The sequence below is a fragment of the Tyto alba genome, unplaced genomic scaffold (assembly GCF_018691265.1).
Source record: "Tyto alba isolate M040663 unplaced genomic scaffold, T.alba_DEE_v4.0 Super-Scaffold_6, whole genome shotgun sequence".
NCBI classification, from domain to species: Eukaryota; Metazoa; Chordata; class Aves; order Strigiformes; family Tytonidae; genus Tyto; species Tyto alba.
Window position 1 is genome coordinate 3,402,588 of NW_024881327.1, and position 26,642 is coordinate 3,429,229.

The window sequence follows — 26,642 nt, forward strand, 5'->3', positions numbered from 1 at the left end:
ATTTTCAGTAGGACGTTTAAAGAAAAACAGTCATGCAATCTGATACTTGTCTTTCGCAGTTAAAAAAAAACATTAAAATATTGAAAGTATCTTTAGCTGATAAAAGAAGATCTAGAAAAGCATTTTTGGATGTCTCTGTCATGTTCAAGTGTTCTGTCTTGAGGCAAAACACAGATGGAGCTTTGAGAATGCTACGGTACGACAATTTCAGCCCTAGAGTAAATTGAGCAAACGCAGCAAATTTTCACATTAAATTTTCCCTCCCCAGGCATTGGAATTTAATACTTACTGTCAATATAATATGCTTCATGTATGTTGTTTTCAAGTGTATGATTACTGTTGTGAAACTACTGAGAAACTTGATACTTTTTTTTTTTTTTTTTAATTGCTACAAAGAGAGCTTCAGAAGCCATCTTTTCTGATAATGGCACAAATGCAGTGAAGAAACAGGGTAGGGGCTTGTATACAAGAGGCTGATATAAAAATATGTTGCAAAAATAATGTTTACTCAATTTAAAGAACTTTCTCCATACTAGATACTGACTTTTAATGGAGATCTGTAATGAATTATATTTTGTTACAACCACATCTCTTAGAGATGGACTTTCCACCATGTTTTATGCCTTTGTCACTTTGATTCAGGCTTACTGCAATAAGCCTGTAAAAGGCAATGCCTTAATTTCTTAAATGAATGCACCTGGCTTGTTTTGCTAGTCTGTGTGAGAGAGGAGTGGAGGGAGGGGAAAAAAGTAACATTTCTGTTACCACTACTTTGTGAATTGTGGTGATTTTCTGCTAATTTGGTGGAAAGTTGTAAAAGTTAATTTACATCGGTGACATCCTGAATATTTTAGAACCTGCCAATTTCACAGACTGTGTGTCTTTCCTCATTGTATACTAATACATTAGGAAAAAGTACTTGACTTCAGTCTTCTGACTCCTCAGAGAAAAAGATTCCTTTCTTTTGGTGAAGTACCTCATCTAAGAAGCAGGCTTATCACTTCACTACAAAGTACCTATAGTATAATCCTTTTTTTTTTTTTTTTTTTTTTTTTTTTTTTTGATAGAGAGGCATGGTCTGCAAATATATTTTTAGGATGAGAACTGGAATAAGTTATAATGACTTATTGATGGCAAAATTTTTCAACAGAAGACATTGAACACTCCTGAGTTTTGTTCATGATGTTTTTGTGATTGCATATTTGATCTGTTTGGGGTTTTGGTTTTCTGGTTTGTTGGTTGGTTTGGTTTTTGTTGTTGTTTTGTTTTGTTTTGTTTTTTTTTTTTTCTTTTTTCAATTGACTTTTACTTTTTCCGAAGATATACTGAAATACTATTTTTTTTTTCCACCAAACTTACACTTTTATGCACTCTGGCATGTGCTTTTACTCTGAGTTCTTTGGAGATGCTGATACTAATGTTTGTAGAATACTCAAACAAACCACCTAAGAAAACATGTTAAGGCTATCTGTCCTACTGTGTTTGCAAAATACATTGTGTATTGGGTAGTGAGTATTTTAAAAGCATGCATACAGAGTTCAAGTTTCTGTTTTCATATCCCTGTTAACTGAAAATTGACATTAAAAAGGGAAATGCATTTGCTGAGTAGTTTTATCTACGTTTTACTGTGTAATTTATAACTGAAAAACAAATAATGCTAGTTGGGAAGACTTTTTAATATTAAAAAGTACACTGAAGTTTTTTTTATATAAAAATGTTCCCAGAGTCTTAATTTGTCAATCTATCTTTTAAAGAATATTTTTAAAAGATATTTTTACCTGCCAGTGCACTGCTTTTCAGTTTTCCTGCAATAATTGCTACATTGTGTTGAATTTAGCAATGATACTGAATTGAGCTGTATGTCAAAAGATTTGCAGTTTATCAAGAATTAAATGTTTTCTAGACTCTGACATACTGATATTCTTCATTAATCAGAGGCTTGCATGCTGTTGTTTTTGTTTTTGTTTTTTGTTTTTGTTTTTTGTTTTTTTTTTAAAAAGTCTGCAAATAACATTCCTGACTAGATCTAGGAGATACACTGAAAGATAGAAGAAGGTTTCCCAGTTGACACCGTGGTCTCTGTGTTGGCAGAATTGTCTTCCTCTTGCTTTTGGATATAATGGGAATTGATTTTTTGAAACATAGCAAAATAATTCTGAGAATAAGCTATAACTATGAAAGTACTATATACTTGTTCATACAGTCAAGTCTCTCATTAGATGGGAAAAGTGATCAGTGATGGTATTTTATGGGAAGAGCCATTCATACTTCAAAAGTGTGTCAACCTTGCAAATGTCAGTTCCCCAGGAGTGAATGTAATGTTCGTAATTTACTGAAGAAATGAGATCTTTTATGATTCCCTGTGTTTGACAATGAAAGACATACAACACGTTTGGTTTTCCCCGTGTATTGTTTAATGAGATAGTCTACCGACTCTCGCTTTTTCCTATGAAAACTAAGTTTTAGGTTTACATTCTGATAGTCTCTGTAAGTGTCGTTCCAGGGCTGTGCCACAAGCCCTGCACCAGTGCCATTCCACTCCAGTTGTGGACCACTTCACTACTAAATTTAAAACAAATAAGGTAACTGTTAATTAGTGTTTTCACCTCAGTAACCATATGTGTAGACTTGTAGGATCTTCATCTTTTTTTTTTTTTCCAAAGTGAATTCTTTCAAACAATAAATGGGGACATCAGAAATGTCTGATTGTGGAGTCCTGTGATCTGTTGGGGCTTGTTGCACGCCAAGCAATTTGTGTTAGAGAATCTTTACAAGGGTTTCCCATTCAACCTTCTGTTATTGCCATTCTGGTTTGTGCAGCAGCTTCTCTCTGAAGTTGAGAGCATTCCGCAAAAAAACATTCTCCCAAATGAAAACATAAAACGCTTAAGTGAAAGGCAAAGTTTTAAAATGTAAAGATAAACTTGCAGTAAGAAACTAAAATTGATCACTAAATGTGATGTTTAAGCAGGAGAAGTAACAACTTCTCATGTCTGTTGTGTTAAAGTTTATAAAAGTACCGCTGAAGATAAAGGCAGGTAAGTTCTCCGAGGACAGAAATAAATAATATCCTTAGTTTATCTGTATCAGTGTTTTATGTATTTTCATTTTATCTGTTTGTCAATAATTGGCTTTTCAGAAACTTGCCTAAAAATCTGTGGAAGTATTGAGTAAGCAAGGAATCTTTTTGGCATTAAAAGATCTGAAGTCCAGGAATACTATACTGAATATCTTTTTCTATTTACTATGAAAATAATGGATTGTAGGAATTACTAGTGCTCTTACATAAACTTATTTTTTTTCCTTTGCTGATTTAAATTATAGCAACTTTACATGATGAAATTACAAATAGATAACTGGAAGTTTTAAAATCTATATAGGAATAAAATATGAAGACCTTTAAACTGTATAAACCTCAGATGACCACATGTAATAGAGGTGGTGGTGGAATATTTAGCTTTATGTGTTGTGTTTTCAAACTGTTAGTTATAATTTAAAAAATACCCTATCTCTGTCACACCCCTCTGTCTTTTAGGCGGTGGTGTAGGTACCTGGTATAGATGTAACCTTGTCGATATCATTAATAGTCAGACAAATGGGTTCTTGTTATTTACATTTGTTATTTTGTGTATCCATATTCTGCTTGAAATCAGCAAAATATGAGGACCTTTTTCAAATTATTTTTAGCTACCACCTATTTTAATTTGCAGGTAGTATTTTTAAGGAACCAGTGCTTGCCATATAGGCATATCTTTGAGGTCTACACTTAGTTATTATTTTCCTAGGATTTATAAGATTATTAAAGCCTTTTCTAAGATTTTCCATGTATTTACTGTATATAGATAATATATCCTGATGTTATTTTCAAAATGCATTCTTAATCGAAACCCAAATACTAATGCTAATATTTTATTATAATATTTGAAAAATCTGTGGTTCTAGGAGTCAATAGTCATGCATTTGATAATGAGTATTTTAATATAGGATCTTAATTCACTCTTCTACAGTTCAGTGTATTTGGAAAGTCATTCTTATGTTAATACAATTAAGCATGTCCAAATTGCCCAGGTAGACATATCGGTGTAATTCTGTTGGTATTAATGGTTAGAGAGTGGTTATAAGGAAGTGTATGTCTAAGCGTTCCAGGATGCTTGCCCTTACTACAAAAATGTGTAGTGATACTTACTCCTGGGCTGCAAAATCTATTATTTTAAAAGATGGAAAAATACTATGACTTGCATTGCAATCCACCAGTGCCATTCCTTAAAGCAACATCTGACATTTGTCCAAAGAATACTTGTTCCCACTGAACTCTCATTTGCTGACATACATATAAGATAGAAAAATGCATTTAAATGTTTTGGCTGCATATGATATATATATATATATATATATGTATATATATATACACACACACAAATATAAATATTTATTTATTTCTATAAATATCACAGTGTAAATTGGGGCAAGTATTATTGTTGGAATAAATCTGAATGTTCTATTAATTGCATTTACTGCTAAAAGGCAGGTTTTGTCCTTTCAGTGGTTTCAGAACCAAGCAATTTGGATGTTTTGTGTTTTGGATTATTCCAAGTTGAATATTTTAGTAGCTTTAATGTATGTTTTATCATTGTTTTCTGAAATTAAAAAGAAAAAAAAAAAAACAGTACTTGCCAACACGTTTTCTTCATATACCACTTTTACATCAGATAAAAATATCCAGGATATATTTGGTACGTTTTATTTTTAGACTACAGATGGTAGCAGAGCTTGGAGGGTGTAGCTGTTGAATAAAATTGCATACACAAAGACACTGGCACAATTTTTTAAAGTGGAAAGGATGTTTTCCTTTGCTCAATAGAAATACCTCGGAGGAACAGTGGAGTATTTTCATGTAATGGAAAGAATAGGAAATGACATTTCCATGGAGGATGAACACCCTGGAGATATATTTGGTTTGTAGATATATTTATAACATTTCTTGTAGACCATTCCACTGACTTATTTTTGGCTTTTATAGTATCAGGTTATACTAGGTGTCTGTTTACAACAGAAATATTGTAGATACCATTTTACATCAGAAATAGATTTTGAAACAAACACATGTATTTTAGTTGAGTCTTTGCCTTTAGCTATTTGTTTCATCTACCTAGTTCTGCAATAATTTGGGTAGCTAAGGATATGCAGATATGTGCAAACACTTCTCTATAATTTGTGAATACATTTCTGTACTGTGAACTGAAACCTATTTAGTCGTATTCAGTAAGCTCATTTGATTCACTTTTTTGCAAGCCCTGGGAAGTCATAAGGGAGTTTAATGAAGATCCATTAGTTGAAGACTGTGAAAACAGTCATGTAGATTTAACTTTGCTACATTTGATACGTGCACTCATGATCTAGTTTTTATAGCAAAACTATTGTTGATGTTTTTAAACTAGAAACATATATCCATCACTTTCATGATAAATTGCAGTATTTTGCAATTAAAATGTACCACATATCACTTTAAATATAGTTTAGTCTTAATAGTAAAAAGCATCAAATATTTTTAGCAGCTTTTCGGTTCTGTACTTTTTGAAATTTATAGTGTCCTCCTACAAAGGCACCGCATCTTTATCTGAGCCAACATTTTAATCTGGTGAACAGTTTCCAGCTTCGGGTATTTAGGTATGTTTAGGAATCCTGTTCACCGAGAAAACACACCAAATCCTGTGTTAACCAGACTCCCACTGCTTTTTATTACCTTCAGCCAACCCTTGCCTGAAAAAGATATTTCGTAGACAGCTGAGGAACGCTTTAATGGTGCAATTTCTTCATTATCTGATGCTGTGCTTTAGTGGTTCTTTTATTATTTCTCTTCTATAAATTTCTCTATTGTGGTAACAGTAGTGCCTTGTCCTATATGGTTCAGTCTTGGCTCCTAACTCGGGTTCATTAGGTAGTAGACATCTACTTTTCTAGTTGTGGATCTCAAGTTGTTTCAGTATTTGTTTCTGTAGCATCACTGAATTGATTATAAATTCTTACAGCTATTTTAAGGAAGCCTATGTAAAGGACTTTTAGTGAGGCTAAACACAGCCCATAATATGAGATTTTTCTTGCCTTCAATAGCTGTTTAACCCCTTCTTTCTGCTCCCCTGCCACCCTCGCTTTATGCCCTGACGTTAGGTCTGTAGATAGTTTTGAACTAACATTTCATTCATCAGAATATCTTCATGGATGGAAACAAATGGATTGGCTCATGTATTGAAACACATGCTGTGAGATGGATAGGTACAACCTTAAAAATTTCCAAACAGAACTTAACCAAAACTGCAAAAAATATCTGTAGGTCAGATTAAATATGAATATTGGTACTGTAAAAAGTACTTTTGGTAGTAATAAACCCAGGTTGTTAGTAAAACGCTCACTGGTATTCATTAGACACTTTTTTGAATTTATCTGCTAATACCAAAAGTAAGTCTAAGTTGTCAAATTGTTATATTGAGTCAAGGTGCATTTTTGAGAGAAAGGCCAGGTTTGGCTGTGAAACACACTTTCTGAAATACTGCGTGTTCTGCTGATCTGAAGTCACCTCATTTGAATTCCTATCTTCAGTGGTCCTTCCAAGCTACTTTCCACTCCATCCTGTCCACATAGAGGGAAGATAGCAACAACTTTTTCTGTGCTATGTCAAGCGTGATAGCTATGAGTCAGGACACAGGTGCATACTCAAAAGTGACTGAAATTGTAGTTTTCTTTGTTGAAAGCTAGTAATTGGAGAGCACCTGTAGTTCTGTCTTTATTTTCAAACTACAGGGTTCTCTCAGTCTGGAGACCAGAAGTGTTTCATGCAAACATGAATCTAGTGATCCAAGAGAAACCCTGGAAGGAGCATTACAAAGTGGATTTTTAATGGAGTAGGTCCAATAATTTTACAGAAGATTTTTTTTTTTTTTTTTTTTTTTTTTTCTGATGATCACTTAAATCTACTTGGAATTTTTACAGGTTTGGTATATTTGTGGCTGGTAGCTTGTAACCGTGAAATATCTTTAAATAATAGAAAACTGAAGCATCTGAAGTTTGCCTTTAATTTCAGTATTTTAAACTCAAGAAACATTTTATAGATGATTTGTCTGAGCTCAGATGTACACAGAAGCTTAACTGACTCAGAAATTAATGTGCCTTGTATATTGTGATGCAAGATGTGATTTGAACTTTTGTGACTTCTTTACAGAATGTATTTTATGTGGAGATATTAATTCAGTTTTATCACAAGTACATCTCTTGATTATTTTTGTTATGCTAGGCTTCTTCTTCAAAAAAAAATATATGTTTATTTTGCTGATATATATTTTATGAGTAGTCTACTGGATTCTGTTTTAGTTGATTTAAAAAATTTAAAAGCTTAAGTGGATTACAGTAAAAAAATTATTTTTATTAAATGCCCTCTTTAACATAAAAATACTTAATTAAAACCAGAAATTGACCAGTTCTCCAAGAGACTGCAATAATTAACATACATCTTACAGCATGTTGTTTTGCAAGAGTAATCATCTTGGTATATGAGATAAGAGGTGGGAGAAGTTTCAAGAAGACGTGTTTCTGCTCTTCTAGGTATGCAGAGGTTCCTTTCCCCTGATTGAGTTGGAGAACGCAGGAGTCAGTTCTGATGCAGCCAACATGTCTGTCAATTATGATTTAGCTTATTTAGAAAAAGATAATATAATGCTTAACTGTTTGCTATTGATATATTATGATCGTGAACTTTCAGGTACTCTTATGGTGTTATTTTTTTTCTGCCAAATCAAGGAAACAGATATTGTGATTAAAAAAAAAAAAAAAAAAGTGCTTCACTAAAGATGCCGAAGTCTTAAAGGATGTTAGCCAAGTATGCACATGAATTTCTGCTAGTCACAGTTATTTTAGATATTTTTGCAGAATATTTGGGAATTTCTTATTATATATAGAGGAAACTTGATATAATTGTCTTAATTTTGTTGACAGTTACATCAGTCCAAGTCCAAAGTAATTGTGTTCTTTGTCAATTTAAATAAATAGGATCTGTTCTGAGTTTGCAGGTTAAGTAAGGGTGGCATTTGACTTACACTTTGTGGAGTTTATCATTTACGTAAACATCTGAGCTGTGGGTAAGCTATTCTTTTGTAAACTTTCAAGGAATACCCAGAAGAGAGAACACAAAATAATGGGCATGTTTGTGAAGCAGAGCTCACAGGTATCTGTGAGAGGGAGAATTTCTTATAATCTAGAAATTACAAAAGCTGTGGGCCTGGGCAAAGATTGTCAGAAGTAACTAGGGATTTTGGAGTACCTTACCTCTTGAGGTCCAAAAGACTGTTTTCTGTTTTGGTTTGGTTTTATTTTTGGTGGGGGTCTTTTTGTTTGGTTTTTTTTTTTTTTTTTTTTTTTTTTAATTGATACTACTAATTGTAGGAGTAGACTGCTCAAATTCTTTTGAAAGTCTGAAGGTAGACACTAGGTGTTTGAGAAATTATGAGTCAGTAGTTTCTCTTGAAATCTTGATAGGAAAGTTTTAGATTTCATATTTCCCCCACTCACCCAGCCATACTGACACCCTTGCCCAAAGCCTGAGTAAATAAGTAGGATTAAATATAACCTTTGTTCAGGTAAAAACCTCTGTCAGGAAAACTATAGCCTTTGGTAGTGTAGTATCTGTTAATTTCTGAAGATTTCAAATAAGAGTTTAATAGTAAAGATACTAAAACATTTAATAAGCATCAGTATATGAAGAGTTACAACATATCTGTTTTGTAGATGAGAAATCTAATACACATTGGTTACTGCAATGCTGAAAGATGGTGGAGTGCATCAGTGGATACTGCTAAGCTCACAATTTGAATTTGAGATGAAGTCTGTAGGCAAGAAATGCAGAACTTTGGCAAAAGTTGTCCCAAGAGATTGCATTTTTGATGATTTTGGGGATTTAGAAAATATAAATTTAGAAGAAAATGAGGTCCTTTAAATGCTTATTTGGCAATCAGCAGTAAATGGTTCTGTTCAAAAAAAAAAATCCCAAACCAGGTGAGACACAGATGCTTACTAGCTGTTTTACACACCTTTAGTCGTGCAGGTGTACATGTGCCCACACAGACATATTTTTATGATATAAATTATCTGTCCTAGATGTTCATCCTGGAATCTGTCCACTGGAGAAACTTGCTCAGCCCTCATATCATACTGGTGAGGTTGCTGAGAATAAAGTTTCTCAGTTGGAGACTACACTAGAAAAGAAGTTGTTGGTGGAAACATGTCCTGTGCAGTTTCTCTTCTCCAGGACACACGTACCTACTCTTCTGTGAGCTAGAATGGAGAGGATGGATTAGGACATATAAATAAGGCTTGTGATTCTGCACAAGTGACTAAAAAAATGTGTGGCTCAATGAAGATGATTGTTCTAAAGGGAGTGGAGAAGGAATGAGGGAATTATTTTGAAATTGTGAAAAAGAGGTCAAGCTTTAGTGTGTTTGTTCCAGAGGAAGAATAGAGACCGCCAGCTCTTATTTTTTTGAGCAGTTATTTTAATTTACATTAACAGTCTTCAGAGTAGCAGGTACCTTATGTATACAGTAGAAATGTATATTAATGTGCATTTTTTTAAAACTTGAATTGTAGCAGTAAGCAAAAAGGGAGATATGGCAGCACTTGGTGTCAAATGGTTCTAACTCAGTATTAGATGTCTCTTTGCTTATCAGAACTTTATCTAGCATAACTGCAACGTTTGCAGGGCAACTTGACACTCAGTGCTAATGTACAGGAGGTTAGTAATATAAAATGCTAGGAACAGCAGTGCATCCAAACAGAAGCCTCATGAGATGCTTTACACAGTTGTCCCTGATACATCAGTGTGGAGACTTCTGATCACTTGACAAAGTAGGTATTTCTTGGGTAGAAGCAACCTCCATGCACACAGCCACCTTAATTGTTGAAGCATTTGCTCACCAGTCAGAAACTAGACTTCTAGACAGCTCATGACGTTCAGGGGTTTGAATCTAAACTCCTAATTACTTGCTTGGCCACCTACAGAAAAACCTTTTCTCTGTCCTTCTTACTGAAGTTGTAGATCCATGTGGCCAGATGAAACAAATATAGAAGAAGATGCCTCTTGTGAGCATGCACCTGTAGCTAGCCCTTCTGCTTTTCATATTATATAGGGAATCTTAAATGGCAAATACAGTCCCTGGGGGAAGAAACAAAAATTTGAGATTACTCTTTTTCTGAACAGCCCCATCAGGTTACTGAGGTAGGCTGTTTCTTGTTGATTCTCTCATTTTTATTCATGAATATCGGATTGCTATCTGCACAATGATTCATTTTCTTGTTGAAGTTAAAAGGTGTTTATTCTCAGTAGGTGTGTTGCATAGCAAGACAGGGGTGTCTTGATATGAATCCACAGCAGTGTGGACTCAAACCATCTGTGGCTGAGGAGGGCCTGTATACAGGGGTGCAAATTTTGGATGCTGATCACTGTACAATGTAGGCAAAAAATAACCACTATCACTTTTAACTGTAATTAAACATTTATCTGGATTCCATGTTAGCTGACAGTATCAACTGAGTGTATGTGTTCTGTCTTGCTCTGCTCCCTACTATTTCTGGAAATTGTGGTGCTGAGATTCCACTCACCTCTCTTGAACCAACACATTTCCTAGTGAGAAATTCTGGTTTAGGAGGTGAGAAATCACCACCTTTCAAAATGGAGAAGTAGAGATGCTGGTAGACTTTAGATATCTCCAGAAATTGTGTGGTTTATCAAAGCAGGCAGTACAAGCCATTCCCTTCTAGGTGTCTGTCTGCCTAGGGTTGTAATGTAGGCATTTGACCTAATTATTAATATTTTACTTAGAACTTTTAGATAATTTATATTTTTCTCCCACCATTGTCAAATGTGAAAACTTAGTAGGCAAAGAAGTCAGGCCTGCCTTTTAAACTGGAAGAATTAAGCTACGTTTTGAGTATCCCATGAGTGGTTTCAGTTTGGTAATTATAGTAAAGCAGAATGTCTAGCTGGTTCTTATTTTGCACATCAGAAATGAATAACAAACTTTGGAGGAGGTAAATAGAATATAAATCTGAAAAATTTGTCCTTAACCTTTTTTCCCCCTTTAATTTCACGGGGAATGGAACATTAGGAACATGGCAGAATGTACTCAGCAGGTTGTAAAATAATGGTAATTTACTGTGGTTTCTGCCACAGAGCTCCTGTTAAGAGGATTTCTATGTTATGTATTGTGAATCTCAAATTCCTGTTATATTCCCAATAAAAATGATGTTCTGGCTAATGTCGGTTTCTGGGAGTGCTAGCTATAAATTGACTTACAGATGAGATGATGGGGAGCTTTGCTGAATTGCTCTTCCAAATTTGATTTATAAATAAATAAATTCATTAGTAATAATTGAATCAATTTTTTAATATTAATTGCTTCCTTAACATGAGAAGAACAAATTCACATCCATCTATAAAAGTCACTAGGTGATCCTAATTCTGTTCCATAATTTTTCAGCAGAGAGCAAATTATTTCTCATTTATAACATAAGGTCTTTGAGAAATAGTAGATGTTACAAAGCATTTCATACTTTTGCGACAATGGTATTTTTCTGCTTGTTGAAATTTAATATACTTGACATTTGATATTATTTTAGGCAAATACATGGACAAATGTAAAGTAGACATACATGCAAATAGCTTGTAGCAAGCACACTTTTCAAATATTAGGAGCTAAATGAAGCTAAATTTTATCAAATTGATAAAGCTAAGATCAGACCTGTATCTCTAGAAGCTGGTTGTACCTGACTTTCTAGGAAGTCAGCTGATACGTTATAGCCACTAATGAAATTATTTCTGACAAGCCTTAAATAAACATATGGCTTATGATTAGAGTCTCCTCACCATAGTGGAAACCATCACCTATTTTTAATGACAATATAATTGTGCTATACAATCTACATTTTCACTTCAATTATGGAAAAATAAAAAAGGCCTCTAGCTGTCACAATTATGAAGATACTTTAGTAAATGGGAATTGGATAAAAACTCAGATTGATGTCTGTTTCATGCTGAAGAAAATAGCTCTGAGGGATACATAAATGACTCCACAGTGGGATTTTGACACTTGTGATATTTTTAGTGTGAACATCGTACTATTTCATAGCTGCTTATTTTGGTAGAAATGGAAAGGCATACATGTTGTTGTCAGAGCAAGTCTTCATACTCCAAGTGAGCTGGGGTAAAGCAGGCACGTATTGTCAGGGATTCCTTGAAGACGAGGTGAAGAATTAAAGACTCAGTGCCATGTATTTCCTGTGTTAACTAAGTTACATGCTGAGATGAAATCAGTAGTACTTTTCCTGGAATAAATTTATGCATTTTCATAGTAGTTTAAGATGCTTAGGATGACTCCATGTAGAATCTGTACATAGTCAGGTATGTCTGCATTGTAAGGGGAGTTCAGGTCTTCCCCAGCATGAAAAACTTCACACTGTGGTTTTGGAAAATGTTTTTCTTGTGGTTTAGCCTTCATTTTCCATGAAAATTGTCTATTTGTCTGTTCTGAGTAGGAAGTAAAACAGGTTTTAAAAAAGGCGAGCCATTTGTATGCTTTCATAAATATCTAATTTTTTTTAGTCCTTTCAGAGCTGGGAAAATCACTAATGCAACCCATAAATTCACCATTTTTAAAAAGCAGGTTAAAATTAAAAATGTGAGATTGTGCAAAACAGATTCATAAAATTTAGATTCTATGTACTTCATAGTATAGGGTTGACTACAGCATGTGATAGTGAAAGAAAAAAGAGAAAGACTTGCACTACTTTTCACAGTTTCTAGCAACATTTCTTTCTGTATTTTATCCTCTGTCTTGCTAAGCTGTAGTGTCAGTCCAGGCAGACATTGACCCTTCAGGTAGCTGACTTTTTCACATTCCAAAAATCCATATTTTTGTGTCAGTGGTTTATTTGGTCTCTCCCTTGCTGTTGTAAGATACTGCAACTTTCAAAAGATGTGTTCAAGGACATACATTCTTCTGTGACTTCTGCATCACTAAAACTGGTTCGGTAACTAAGAAATTTTTGCGAATAAACTATTGGAAGAAGTGAGGCCGTGTATCACATGAGATGAGGAAAAAAGACCTCTGTAGGGGGTTCGTAGCTGACAGAGAACAAGAAGTCCAGTAGGTCACTGTGTGGTAATGTGAGTTAATGTTGACGGCAATACCGTGCGTGTTGAACGCGCCTTTGAATCTGAAGATGGTCTTGTGGTTTTGGCACCCGTGGCTCACTCTGCTTACATAGTAGCCCCTGTACTAACACAGTTCCATCGCCATTCTTGCTGAATAATGAAGGTATGCCACACCTCAGGTGATGAAGAGTTTCACGCAGCACATGGTAACCACAGAGTCAGGAAATACTGGAAGATTACATTGCTACTGTAAGGTTTAGATATACTCTAGAACTGAGTATGTGTCCTGGCTTTCAGTCCAAGTGGTGTATGTCAACCTTTGGTAGGAGAGGGCCCAATCTAGCCCAAGAAATGCTTCGCTTCAGAAATGTCTAAAACACTTCTCTTACTCAGACTCCCCTGTCAACTGTTAACTATAAAGAAATACCTCTGAGAAGTTAATGAACTCACCCGCATATTCTTCAATGTCTAGTTTGTAGAAATGGTGTCAAATGTCACTTAAAATTCTTAATTTCACTTTAGCTGGACAGAGCTGCCAAGACAAAGTCTTATGGCTTTAATACACAAATGTGTGGATGCAATCACAGATTTTGTTTAGTACTTCACTCTGGTTTATAAAACAAACCCTGACCCCTAAAAGAAACAGCCAACGAACCCCAACTTCTCTGTTTCAAAGCAATTTAAACAAACAATGTGTGTATATGCACAGAATGTGTTGTTAGCCGCATTTATGGATATGTCTTTCCTTTTTGTAAGCTGTTTGATTTTCTTCAAAGAAAATTCTTAGAGGAGAAAAATGGGCAGAACGCAGCTGAGTCGAATATCAACATAGGGCCAAGAAGTGGTTGCATTGCAGGTACTGTCTTGTCTTGCACAACTGATCTCTAACATTAGGTTCTCACCCATGAACAGCTATAATTACCTTTCCTTTAAAAGGTACAATTTGTGAATGAGTGCTGCACAGAAGTGTATTTTTTTTTAACACATAATTCTAAAAAATCTGACTTACATTTTCTGCAGAAGGCCTGTTAAATAGATAAGGAATCTAACAGAGCATCAGTACACAATGAAATTCTTAGTCTCTTTCTCATCCCAACAGTTTTATTTCTGATAGTGCTGTCAAAATTCAGCACTTCTTTCTGCCATCACTTATGTGTTCAAACCATTTTCTAATTTGATTTCCTAGTTAGATCTCTTGGGGTTCCATTGATTATTTTTGTTTTTTTTCTAAACCTTAAAACATTTTCATTTATTTGCATGTATGGGGTGGGGGGGAGGGTTTGAGGGATGTGTGGTGCGTGTGTGCATGTCCTTTTATTTTTTTTTCTCTTTAAAAAATGAAATCTTCAACTCTGGCCCCTGGCATTCTTTTATAGGGGTAAAGTCATTCTGATCCTAGAAATAGACTAGGTGTTTTCCCTAGTTTGATACCCATCTTTATGTTGTCATAAAGGCAAAATGTGATAGTACCATCTCTGAGTTGTAAAGTTGAGTTCTGCCTGTAACATTGCCAAAAAGATATGTTATGGCTTGCTAAATTTTGATGGAATTGTCAAAACACACCTTCAGAGTCCCAAGAACTTGGGAAAAGAAATAATCATTTCAATGGGAATGGAAAATTACACGATCTTCTCCATTCACCAGATTTCCTGAAATATGTATTCTATTTGATACTGAACTCAGCATCTTTATGTGAGTCCAGATTTCTCTTGCTCATGTATTTTTGTTCTGTAACGTACTCAGTTTTGCAAAACAGTTATCTGAATATTTGCCAGTATCATATTCTGGTATTGCTACCTTAGTGTCTCCACCTGGGAGCATTCTGGGAAGAGGTACTTGGACCAGCACATCAAGTGATAATCTGTTCATGCTTACTAGGGACTGACATTACATTTTGCCTGACTTTTGACATGGATTCTAAAATCTAAAGTATACTGGAGAAGGATGCTGAATACGCTCTTGTTAATTTTGACTCCAACTTTGTTACCCTCGTTCAGTCATTTTTTGCTGCATTTGCTTCACACTTGTTTAGAGTTGTTATAATCAGACTTACACTGGATGACTCATTGTGATTTTATGGCTGGTTTGCTGGAATAATAAAAATACCTGGAAGAGGAATGCATCTCTGTGTATGTCATGCTGTAATTAATAAAGTATTTATTTTCCGCTTGAATTATTCTTATTTTAATGATTCCATCCCTTTTCTGCTTTGTTAGTAATATGATTATATTTTTTGCACAGTTGAATATATTGTCAAGAAGGAAATAAAACTGAAAAAGTCACTGCTTAGATTATATTTAATCATACTTAGCACCACAAAGTCATGTGTTAAAACTACAACTAATGAGCAGCCTGGTTCTTATTTCCTGGGTACATGGTTAGTCAGCCTTAAGTTCATATCATCTGGGAGTTCGAATAGAGGTGTGGTTAAAAGTTTGCTTTTGATCATGGAGAACAGAAGAAACATGACTTTACTTTCAGAAAATATGTATACAAATATATATTTTATAAGCAATTGCGAAAAACGGGGAGAGAACATTTCTGAAATATAACTGAAGAGTAGACAGTAATATGCTAAAGTGAAGATGAACACAGGAAAACTGTTTCCAATTTAGGATTTTCAGTAGTGTCTCCATAATCTGGGATTTTGTGTTTAATTTACAGGGGTTGGTTGTTTGGTGTTTTGTTTTGAGTTTGTTTTTTTTTTTTTGAGGGGTGTTGTCGTGGTTTAGGCCTGGTTGGCAGCTCTCTCTCCCTTCCCCTCCGGCAATGAGAAGGGACAGAGAGCCAGGCTTGGGGTTCGAGATAGGACTGGGATGGGGAGAAAATTCCCCTTTATGATCATGAGCAAAAGGCAGACTCGTTAGGGGAAGAAAAAAAGAACATACATTTATTACAGACACTAACAACACATAACAGAGTAGGACAGTGAGAAGCATTGCCACATCTTGAGAACACCTTCCCCCCACCCCTCCCTTCTTCCCGGGCTCAGCTCTGCTCCCGATATCTCTACCTCCTCCCCCAGCGGCGCAGGGGCAGGGAAAGGGGGGTACAGTCAGCGCTGCCACTTCCTTCATCTTCGGTGAGGGGAGTGTCCGGAACTTGTTCCCCCTGCTCCATCGTGGTCCCCCTCTCACAGGAGACAGTCCTCCACAAACTTTCTCCAACACGAGTTCCTCCCATGGGCCACAGCGTTCCCCACACTGCTCCGTCATGGGTCACTAACTTCCTCCGACTGGATTCTCTCCCACGGCTGCAGCCCTTCCCGAGCTGCTCCGGCGTGGGACTCCCCCGCATGCTGCAATCCTCCCAGCGCTGAATTACAGCAGCGGGGATGCCTTTTCCCATGAGACCCCAGCCTTCTTCGGGCACAGAACCTTGATCATCTGAGCAGGAGCCACAGGCCATAAATCAATGTCTGCTCCACCGTAGATCTTCATGGGTGGCAGGGGGGGGCCGCCCTGCCGTCTCCCCACAGGATACAGGGGGGTCTCTGCTCTGGCACACCTCCCCCCTCCTTTCTTCCTCCGTTCCTCCACTGACCTTGGTGTTCAGGCAGCTGCTGCAACTCCTCCTCACCAGTCCCACTGCCCGTCACCACGTCCCTTCTTAAATACGTTATCGCACAGGCGCAGCTGATTGGCTCAATTTCCCAAACAGAAGTGGAGCTGACGTGGAGCTGGGGGAGCTCTGAGAAGCTTCTCACAGGGGGCCACCTTGATAGCCCCCTCCCCTGCCACCAAAAAACTCCACCACTCACTCAACCCAGGACATTAATTTACAAGGGTTGGCTGTTTGGTGTTTTGTTTTGAGTTTGGTTTTTTTTTTTTTTTTGAGGGGTGTTAAGCTTTTATTTTTAAAAAAAAATGAATACCTATAGGAACAAAAAAAATAGTTTTCAAAAATTTAGATCTACTAGAGAAATCAGAGAAGGGAAAAGTTGATTGTTTCTTGTGAAGAACATAAATGGGCAGAAACTTTTCTGTGTTGTCCTGTAGGCATGGTTACTCAAGAAATAAGCTATACAAATTTAATAATAAGTAATAAATGGGATTATTTGGCTCTTCTAGTATTATAGCCAGAAATAAGTATTTGTAGATCAGAGTGTAATTCAAAGATGCGTATGGGTTAATGACTAAAGGACCAGCTGCAAAATAACCCACAAAGCAGAAATAAGAGACCTAGAATAATGCAAGTTGAATTTGTATTTAAGGATGGAGTCATAGAAATCACTCACCTGCATATTTTTATATACTTTTACTAAAATCTCACCTGAGTTATAATTTCTCATTAAATTCAGACATTGTCATTCTTTACCACTTAATGTTGTTGGAAGAACCCAGCTGTGTCTTAGTAAGCAGGAAGGGGAAGCTACTTTCCAGGTAGAAGTACCAGTATTTGGGGATTACAGTGAGAAAGTGGCAATTGTTTAAAGAATGTGATGGTGAGTACTTAGCTACACAACAACAGAATTTAACGAATGGTTGCTTTTCCTCTTCTCTGGGTTAATTTGCTTATGGACCAGCACATCCCCATCTGTGTCTCATTGAATTATTACTGTGCAATGTAGCTTTGTAGATGGTATTACTTCATAGTAGGAATGACAAGAAATGAGTTGAGTGGAAGTACGTTTTTTTTGTTAGCATCCTGGCTTACAGCTTTCAAAAAGATTTTGTATGTGGGAGATGTGGCTGCCAACGTCTGAACAAACAGATGTTCAAAACTCCCAGTCAAATATCATTTGCCCTTCTGACTTCTTTTTCATTACTTTTTTGGCTTACAGTTTTATTGTGATTTCAGAAATGCAGTGGCTTGTAAGCTACAAAAATCACAAACCTAATTCTGTTTAGAAGTGACATGGCTGAAGTGGAGAAGTGTAGGCAACAGAATCCAATTGAAAATAGTTTTCTTTGGGAATTTGGTGCTCTGAATGACATAATGGGTATGAAAATTCCTAAAGGTCCTAAGCAAATTCTAATATTGAAGAAATGTTTTTAACTACAGTAAAAACCAGCAGCCTTTTTTTGTCTTTGTTACAAATATTGGCCAGGAGAGAGTTGGACAGGGTACTTAATATTTTTATAAATAAAAACCAGTGATATTGTATGAGAGTATACAGAAGTATCCATGTTTCATGAAGATCTGTTTTTCTTGGTGAGGTATTTTGTGCCACTTCATTTTGTATTATCGTTGAGTGTGCTGCATTTTATCCTGGTGAAAATCAGTTCTTTTCTGTCCAGCATGCTGGACAAACAGCAGGCCAACCCCCCTCCACATATTTGGTGGGTTTTGTGTATGGTGTGTTTCTTTCCTTAACTGCATGTTTCTAGATAATTGTTAACAATTTTCTAAAATTATTTTTAGCTTTAGATCCGGCTAAAGATCCATGTTTAAAGATGAAATGTAGTCGTCATAAGGTCTGTGTTGCACAGGATCAACAAACTGCTGTTTGCATTAGTCACCGAAGGCTTACGCACAGGTAAATACTTTAATAATTAATCCTATAGACTTTTCTTACAATGTTCATGACTGACTGTAAACTATAAATACATTATAATTAGTTTAGTTATTTAACAGCATATGAGCAGAGTAGGAGTGGATTTTAGAATTATGTATGCATAATTTGATTAGAATGTTTGATATTTGATTTTTTGATAGGCTGGTAAACTAGAGGGTATGCATACTTAAATATTGCAAGCTGCTGATACAAATACATTTAAGGAAATACTTACTGTGCTGGTACCAAATTAATGTAATGATTATGATAATATCCTGCTGCTGTACATTACTTTGACTTCGTCACTTCTTATAGAAAGCTAGAGAACTCAAAACTGCCTGTTAAAGTGTAGGTAATGGCCTGTTCCAGTGTAAATTGTTAAGTTTTTTCTTCTTTTTTTCTCTTCTTCTATGCATTCCAATTTTCCTTGCATTCTAGAATGGTTAAATACAAGAAACAACTGTATGATTCCAGAAACAAATATATGCTATTCTGGAATCCAAATGTAGATGATTTTTATTCTTACCTTTTTTTTTGGGAGCACAGCTCCAGATGCTCTATTTATGTAGGTATTAGAGTGGTAAAATAGTAATGTACTTCTGGTGCAGAAAGTGAATGTGTAGGGGCCTGAACCATACACTTAGTTGAGTCATGAGATTGTTGTTTGCTGAAGAGATGGAGTCCAGTTGCTTTTTTGACTTGGGATTTTTCACTTTTTTTGTGCTTCATTGTGGGAAACAGAGCATAGTATAGAAAGGCTAAACTTCAATAACTTGATGGAAATAAGTGTGTGTTAAAGTGCTTTGCTCAATAGGAGCTGGAAGGAGCTAAGGAAAAAAAGAGACTTTCTTTTCTGAGGATCGTTTCAAGCTTTTGAGAGAGCCAGTAGAGTTTTCTGAATGATATATGGAATGTACTTCCGAGTGTCTGGTTATGTTAAATACACCCATCTGTAGCTTTTCAAACAAGCAAGATAGTACAAAGTGAAAGGGAAAGTTTAAACTATTCTTGATCCGCAGCTGCAGTTAATTAACAAAAAAGCTCGACATTATTTGTAGAGCTAAACTGTTTGATATAAACAATCACAGTGTGGAGCTAGACATTTTGGTTTGATTAAGTATTATATAAGGTGCAAGAATTACTATCAGACAAAGCTAGGTAGTCTGATTTCAACTGCATGTGAGCTTTTAAGGGAATATGTCAGTGTCAACTATGAAAAGACAACACAATCATTTGAAATTTCTGGGAGGTATTACACACGTTATGGACAACAGTGAGAAAATGACATTTTCAGGTTAAGTGTACGTGCAGCAGGTAAGGACTGAAACCTTTTTTAGACTAGATGAAGCTGCTTACAGTGGTTGAATTAATAAACATATTGACATCTGCCTTCATACCTGTATTATTCCTCACATAGTCCTTGGCACGCTTTTAGAAAGGTAATACTTTAAGAGCCAAAGTCTGTCAGAATATAATACAATCTCATAATGGGAAACTATGCAATGGCAGGAACTTGGTGATTGTAATAAGCACTGCAAGTCTGTTCTTGTAAACTGGATGAAGCAATTCTTTACCTATCTGTCCTGAGCCAGGACAGGGATTTCCCAAGCTTAGATCTCCCTGTTCCCCAGATTACCAGGTTCAAGGAGAAATTAATTACTTTGTGCTTTCTTTCCAAAGAGATTTTCTTCATGCAGTTTCCAACTTTTCTGCAGTATGGTGGAATAAGAGAATTAATAGTGTATTCACAAGCAGTCATGTCTGTTGGTCTCTCTACCGCTATTAATTTCCTTAGCCCAAGATTTTATTCCTTCACTGATATCTACAATTTCCATATTGATTTTCAACAGAGCCATCTGTTTTTCTAAGTTCCCAAAAAACTAATCCACTCATTTATAAGTCTTGGTAAAAATTAGATGAGAAGGGTTATATTATCAACTGTCAGGTTATATTATCTACCTGTATCCATTTCTAATGTACAAGTTGTATGCATTCAATTTGTTGGGAATAAATCTTTACAAAATTTCATCCCAGTAATTTTCCCTTTCCACTTCATCTGTGTGTGTGTGTGCATGTGGTGTTCTTTGAAGATTAAATGATTTGTATAATTTCTCTGTCTCTTTTTTTTTTTTTTTTTTTTTTTTTAAGACAAGGCAGATGGGGGATGTCTTCTGGAAAAATAGTTGAGACCTTTTTCATGGATTACTGGGAAATCTTTGTAAAGAACTTGCCCACAGATGTCCTTTTGGACATACTTGCTGTAGAGATCCATAGATGTTCCAGAGATTATTCCCAAGACTCTTGCACAGGAAAAGTAGTTCTAAGCATGTAAAATGCCACAGTGGCAAAAACTAACTTCAAGAGACAGTCAGGGAAGAGGACACTCTGCATACCTCCAAGATAAATAAAAGCTTTATGGGCACCTTAGGGCTACCCCAGGGAAAGAGGTATGAAATACAGTTATAGCTGAATAGATTATTCTGTAGTGTCATCAGGTTGAAATTCTCAGACTTACAGTTAAATCCTCTGTTATTAGAAGCAGCGTTTCCAAGCAGCCCTATTCCCTTGTTCATAAATTTCTGTATATAAATTCTGACACGCTTTGAGGTAATAGCATAGACAGAGAAGGCTGATAATTATGTCAAATGGAAAAAATCACATTAGTAGTTTCTTCTGTGGTTTTGTTAGAAATTGGCTTGCAGAAGAAAACACTTAGGCATGGACATTCTCTTACTCAGTCAGTGCTGTCCCATGTGTTGTTATCTGTACAATACAATTTCCAACCTATTGTAGCCCTCTGTGGGTTACTGAGGGTACCTCAGTAGTACACAATAATTGGTGGATCTGCAAGGCTGTTAGTGGCGTGGTATGACATGGTTCCAACAGGATTGTGACTGTGACAGTACAGTCTACTGATGTGATGATTCCACCTATATTAAAATTTGTATTAGCGCGGGGATCTCGACACTGTTGTCTTGCTGCAGTGTGCTTGCCTTTGTGCAGTTTCAAAACCAGCTACTGCATCTCACTGTCCTTCTCATGGGGTTGTGGGTCAGGCAAGTCTATGGTTTTGTTATTTCTTCAGTTTCAATGTCAGCAGAGATCATGGTATCCCCTCAGTCTTGGGGTACTGCACACAAGACTTAATTCCTTTTCTGGGAGACTGTCAAGATGGCAAGTCCTCTTCTAGCACACTTCTTGAGTGTCACAGTGTTCTGATGCAAGAGCAAATACTGACAAGTATTTGGCAAAAAAGTGAGATAAGTCTTGTAGGTCATTGGTCATGAGAGTAGTTTGGAGTACCAGAGCTCTAGAAAGTATGGGGGCATGGTTAGAAGTGCCAAATTTTTGTTGATAGCAGATAATTGCATTTGCATTTCTGCTGCCTATAACTGTGTTGGAAGTTGTGTTCTGTCCTGTGGAAGAAAAGGAAGTACTTTAAGAAAACATGTAGGATATATATTAATGTTATTTATCTAACTGCTTCCATTTGGATTGCTGTGGGAAGGGAGTAGCTGCCTGCACTAGAATGCATGGTAAACAATTTAAAGTCTGGTGTAAAATATAATTTTTCATTGATTCTTTGAAACTCTGGAGATTGACTTTTTGCCTAAATGGTGTTTTACCATACCTTTGTGCTTTGCAGTTTGTCTTTATTGGTTAAGTGATAGGATTTATCAGGGAAAAAAACCCCTGCAAAGTCTCTGTACATGCAATAATGAAATGTTTTGGGGTATACATCATTCAGTTACATATAAAACCTGTAGAATGTTGGAATACTGAATTGCCAATACTGTGATACAGTGATGTGAATGTTACGGTGACAAGAAGAATATTCATCATACTAGTAGAAATTTGTCTACTTGTTTTAGTTTTCAATTACTTTCAGGAGATTTAATTATTTGGATCTGCAGTACTGAGAATCTCTGAGAACTGTGAGATCACACCTGCAAGTTTGGGGAAGAGGAAAAAGTTATTTGAATGTTCGGCCAGAAGAGAATTGGACAGGAAATAAAAAGGGATGAGTCGAAGGAGGAGGTCTGTTAGGTGGTAATGGATATTCCAGAATACCTGCATTGGAATGTGTGCTCTTTGTATACACAGAGCAGCAGGTGGTAAAGATAAATTCTTAATTCTTCATGTACTTGTGGTTGCTACTTTGAGCAAAGAAAGAAAGAATTTGTGGTGACACCACAACACGTAGGAACCCATTCAGGACATGGAAAGCTAGTGCCTAACCAGGCTCAGAAAAGTTGAGAATTTAGTCCAGCGATGAGCAATTGTAGATTTGCAGGCCCTGATAAACAGTCTGTTAACTTATAGAATCACAGAATGATTTGGGTTGGAAGGGACCTTAAAGACCATCCAGTCCCAGCTCCCCCTGCCCCGGGCAGGGCCCCCTTCCCCCAGCCCAGGGGGCTCCCAGCCCCGTCCAACCTGGCCTTGAACCCTTCCAGGGAGGGGGCACCCACAGCTGCTCTGGGCACCCTGGGCCAGCGCCTCACCCCCCGCACAGGGAAGGATTTCTGCCTTAGATCTCATCTAAATCAACCCATCTTAATCTTAGTTTTGAAACAGACAACTGTAATACAAAGTGACACATCACATAATTTGCTCTAAGAAAAACATTCTGTGAATCACAGGCTACAGTACTAAACTAAATAGTGTACAGGTGAAGTTCTAAGCAAGTAGGTTAGCTGCACGTGAAGAACAGGATTGTAGAAAACTTCAAGAGAATGGGCAGGGTTGCCAACCAGCAGAAAATTTGCACATAAGTTTAACAGTAAACGTGGGATAGTGCTTGTGGGTTTGGTTGAATTACTTTTACTGGAATTTTTTTTTGTTGTACTGCATACTTGTCAAAACAAAAAAAAATTTAAGGCTAATGCTTAAAGGTGAAATAAAGGAGAGGGGTGGAGGAGTGAAGGCATCTATCTGCTTTAAATGTTTCTGTTCACTTTTGTCTCAAAACAGTTCCAGGAGACACTATAAAAATGGGATTAATTCAGCTGAGACCCAGTCATTGCGCAGTCCATTCCAGGATTTGACTGCAACTAGTAAAGTGATGACTTGCTCAGTAACATACAGAAATGTGTTTTGTGTATAAGCTCTGAAAATGAGGAAATTGCAAGACAGTTTTGGGCCAAAAATCATGTTCCAAGTAAATCTGAGTGTCTTTGATATATGAGAACCTAGTGACTAACCTTGTACTTACTGATTGATCCTAGTGGAATCTGATAGAACAGTCTCCTTTTCTTCTTCCATAAATAAAATAAATGTACTACGTAAAACTGATTGGATACATTAAATCAATCAATGCTTGGATGCATTAAATTATTTGGTGGAATTTATTGCACAAATTATTACGTGCATTTTTTCTAGGTAAATGTAGATCTGTGTATTTTATGAATTCCTCACCATACGTTGTGCCCCCTACCCCCATTGTGAAGGTCCTGCTATGCTTTTTATGGGTTTTTTATGTAAAATGCGCAGATCAACATAAGAGTTCTCTGCTGTGGGAGAAAATGATGGCTCTTGTCTCTGCCACTTTATATCCATAGCATGTTAATATGGGATTGAAATGTTTAAAGACTGACAGTTTACACAGACTTGTGTAAGGACTTTGAACTTTCTTTTTCTTTCTATTGTATTTTTCACCCTCTCCAATCATTTATTCTTAGGTTTCAGAGTATGAAGCAATTACAACAGAATTCAGGTATTCCAAATACAATTTTTACTAGGTACAGGAAATCTCTAGCAAATTATTTAGAAATAAGGTATCATTCCTTTTGTAGCACATCTTTTTATTTATGATTTATTTTCTTTCTCTTTTCAGATTATGCCTTACAGTCATTTATATCCCCTTCTTTGTCTTGTTTTTGTACTTTTTAAAAATTTCTTTATGGTAGCAGCCTATATCTATGTAATTTTAATAACATAGGTAAGGTGTTTGTAAGACAGATTGAATTGACATGTCATAGAGCTGCACAGCTTTTTGGATCTTCTTTAGAATTAACTGATACCCAATAAATATTAACAAAGCAATACATTCTGATGACCCATTTTGTTAAAGTAAAGGTTAAAGTAGTAGAGGTGACTTAATCATGGTAAGAGCATTTCATTTACAGATCATCATTTACCTGGAAAATGACAAGAATTCACTAGTCATGGATAGAGAGTCATAGCAAATAAGCATTTAACAACGTTAAAACAAATAAACAGAAAATTATAACTGTTCAAGGCAAGTTCCAGAGAAGTGTGCAGATTGGGCCTCAATAAAACGTGAAGCTGGGTAGAAGGTGAGCAGTATAAAGGGCCTAATGATAGAGAATTCACTATTTTAAGAATTAAGCAAAGAGTGGTAGGTGCTATCTGGGTAAAATGTTTTCTCTTCTGCTTCTTAAGATTTCTATAAAATGAAGTTAGGTTTAGTGAGAATTGTTCCCTACTCCCTAAGATTGTGTGGAGTAGGACTTGAATTTAGGGATTAACAAAAAAATTTGTAGTATTTCTGCTTGTAGATGCAGTCTTCAAATTACCACGATTTCACTATTAAAGCATGTTAGAGAATTTCACTTTATATTATAGACTTTTAGAAGCGGATAGTGTTAAAAATGTAATATCACTGAATCAATCTAATTTAGTCAGGTAAAGTAGTTGGATAGTTTGATAGATTTTGTGCTAGCACTTAATCATATTACAACTTCCTTTAGGCTTTTGAGTTAAATGACATTTCCAAGTGCTGATTTGGTTCAAATCATTGGTCATCTAGTCCTTTATCTTGCCTTGGACTCCTACCCTCTTACAACTTTTTTGAAGAATGTGGAAAGCCAGTATAATACTTTTTTATATGATCTGGATTATCAGAAGTTCTTCCCTGGGTGTGTTCACCTTACTATAATAACATGAGGAAAATGTTCCATCTCAGCTGTTAAGTAAGGAGTGTTGGGCCATGAAGCATAAGATGTGTTAACCTTTTCCTGTTATGGATGATGTGACAGAAGCCCAGAATAAATTTCAGGTGCTGTAGAACTGTAATGCTGATTCCACCACGAAAGCAAACCGAAACCTCCTCTGCTTCCATGCTGTGGTACTGCATGTCTGAGATTATGTCCCTGGGCATAAAAAGTGACCAAATCCAAGTATGTGGGAGGCCCATTCAGTAAGAAAAATGCACATGCATATATACATGCATATGGATGTACATATATGCACATATATAAATACTTACAAATAAAAACGTACACATGTATATGTATTTCTTCTGTTCTTATTGTATGGACCAGTGTATCCCATATTTCAAAACCATCATACTTTGGAATTTAAGGCATTTTACTAATAGTTTCATTTTATAATAAAACAAAGAAAGCTATCAGTTTAGACTTTCTACCACTAAGTTTTCAATTAAAAACAAACAAACAAAAAAAACCAAAACCCCAACCAACCAACCAACCAACCAAACAAAAAGGTATAATTGCATATCTGTATTTGTATTGAGTGGTCCAAGCAGTTTTGAAAAAGTGTCTGTTAGAGCTGATATGGAAGATGCTCTATTTCATTAGAATCAAATAAAGCCTTGCTCTCTGCTGCTTTTCCTTTTCTCTGATCAAATGAGAAAAAGGAACAGTATAGTTTTGTGTCTTTTCTGTATCTTTAGATGCTCCAGCATTTTATTATGATTTCAAAAAAAACTTCCAAAAAACTGAAGTGAAACAAACGTTTGCTTTGGGCAGATTGTGTGAAAGTTGCAAACACCACTATTTAGGATGTCATCATTTCACATTATAATGCTGCTGAAGAAGGCCAGCTGGTGCAGTTAAGTCCCCTATTGGAAATTTTACTCTTATTCATTACTGTGATTTGTAGTTGTACACAGAAACACTTAATCATTCTTATGCTCCAAACTCTATTGAATCTACTGAAGGCTTTCTGGTTCTTTGCATAATTTGT

At 36.0% G+C, this 26,642-nt stretch overlaps 1 protein-coding gene across 4 annotated transcripts in view; it reads left to right on the forward strand.

Annotated features, from left to right (window-relative positions):
• SPOCK3 (SPARC (osteonectin), cwcv and kazal like domains proteoglycan 3) overlaps positions 1–26,642 on the forward strand; it is a 214,475-nt gene that overhangs the window by 81,619 nt on the left and 106,214 nt on the right. For all 4 annotated transcript variants that reach the window (XM_042808123.1, XM_042808125.1, XM_042808124.1 and 1 more), the window contains one exon: positions 18,560–18,674. In XM_042808123.1, the coding sequence (XP_042664057.1) occupies positions 18,560–18,674 (115 nt within the window). The remainder of the gene's footprint in view (positions 1–18,559; positions 18,675–26,642) is intronic.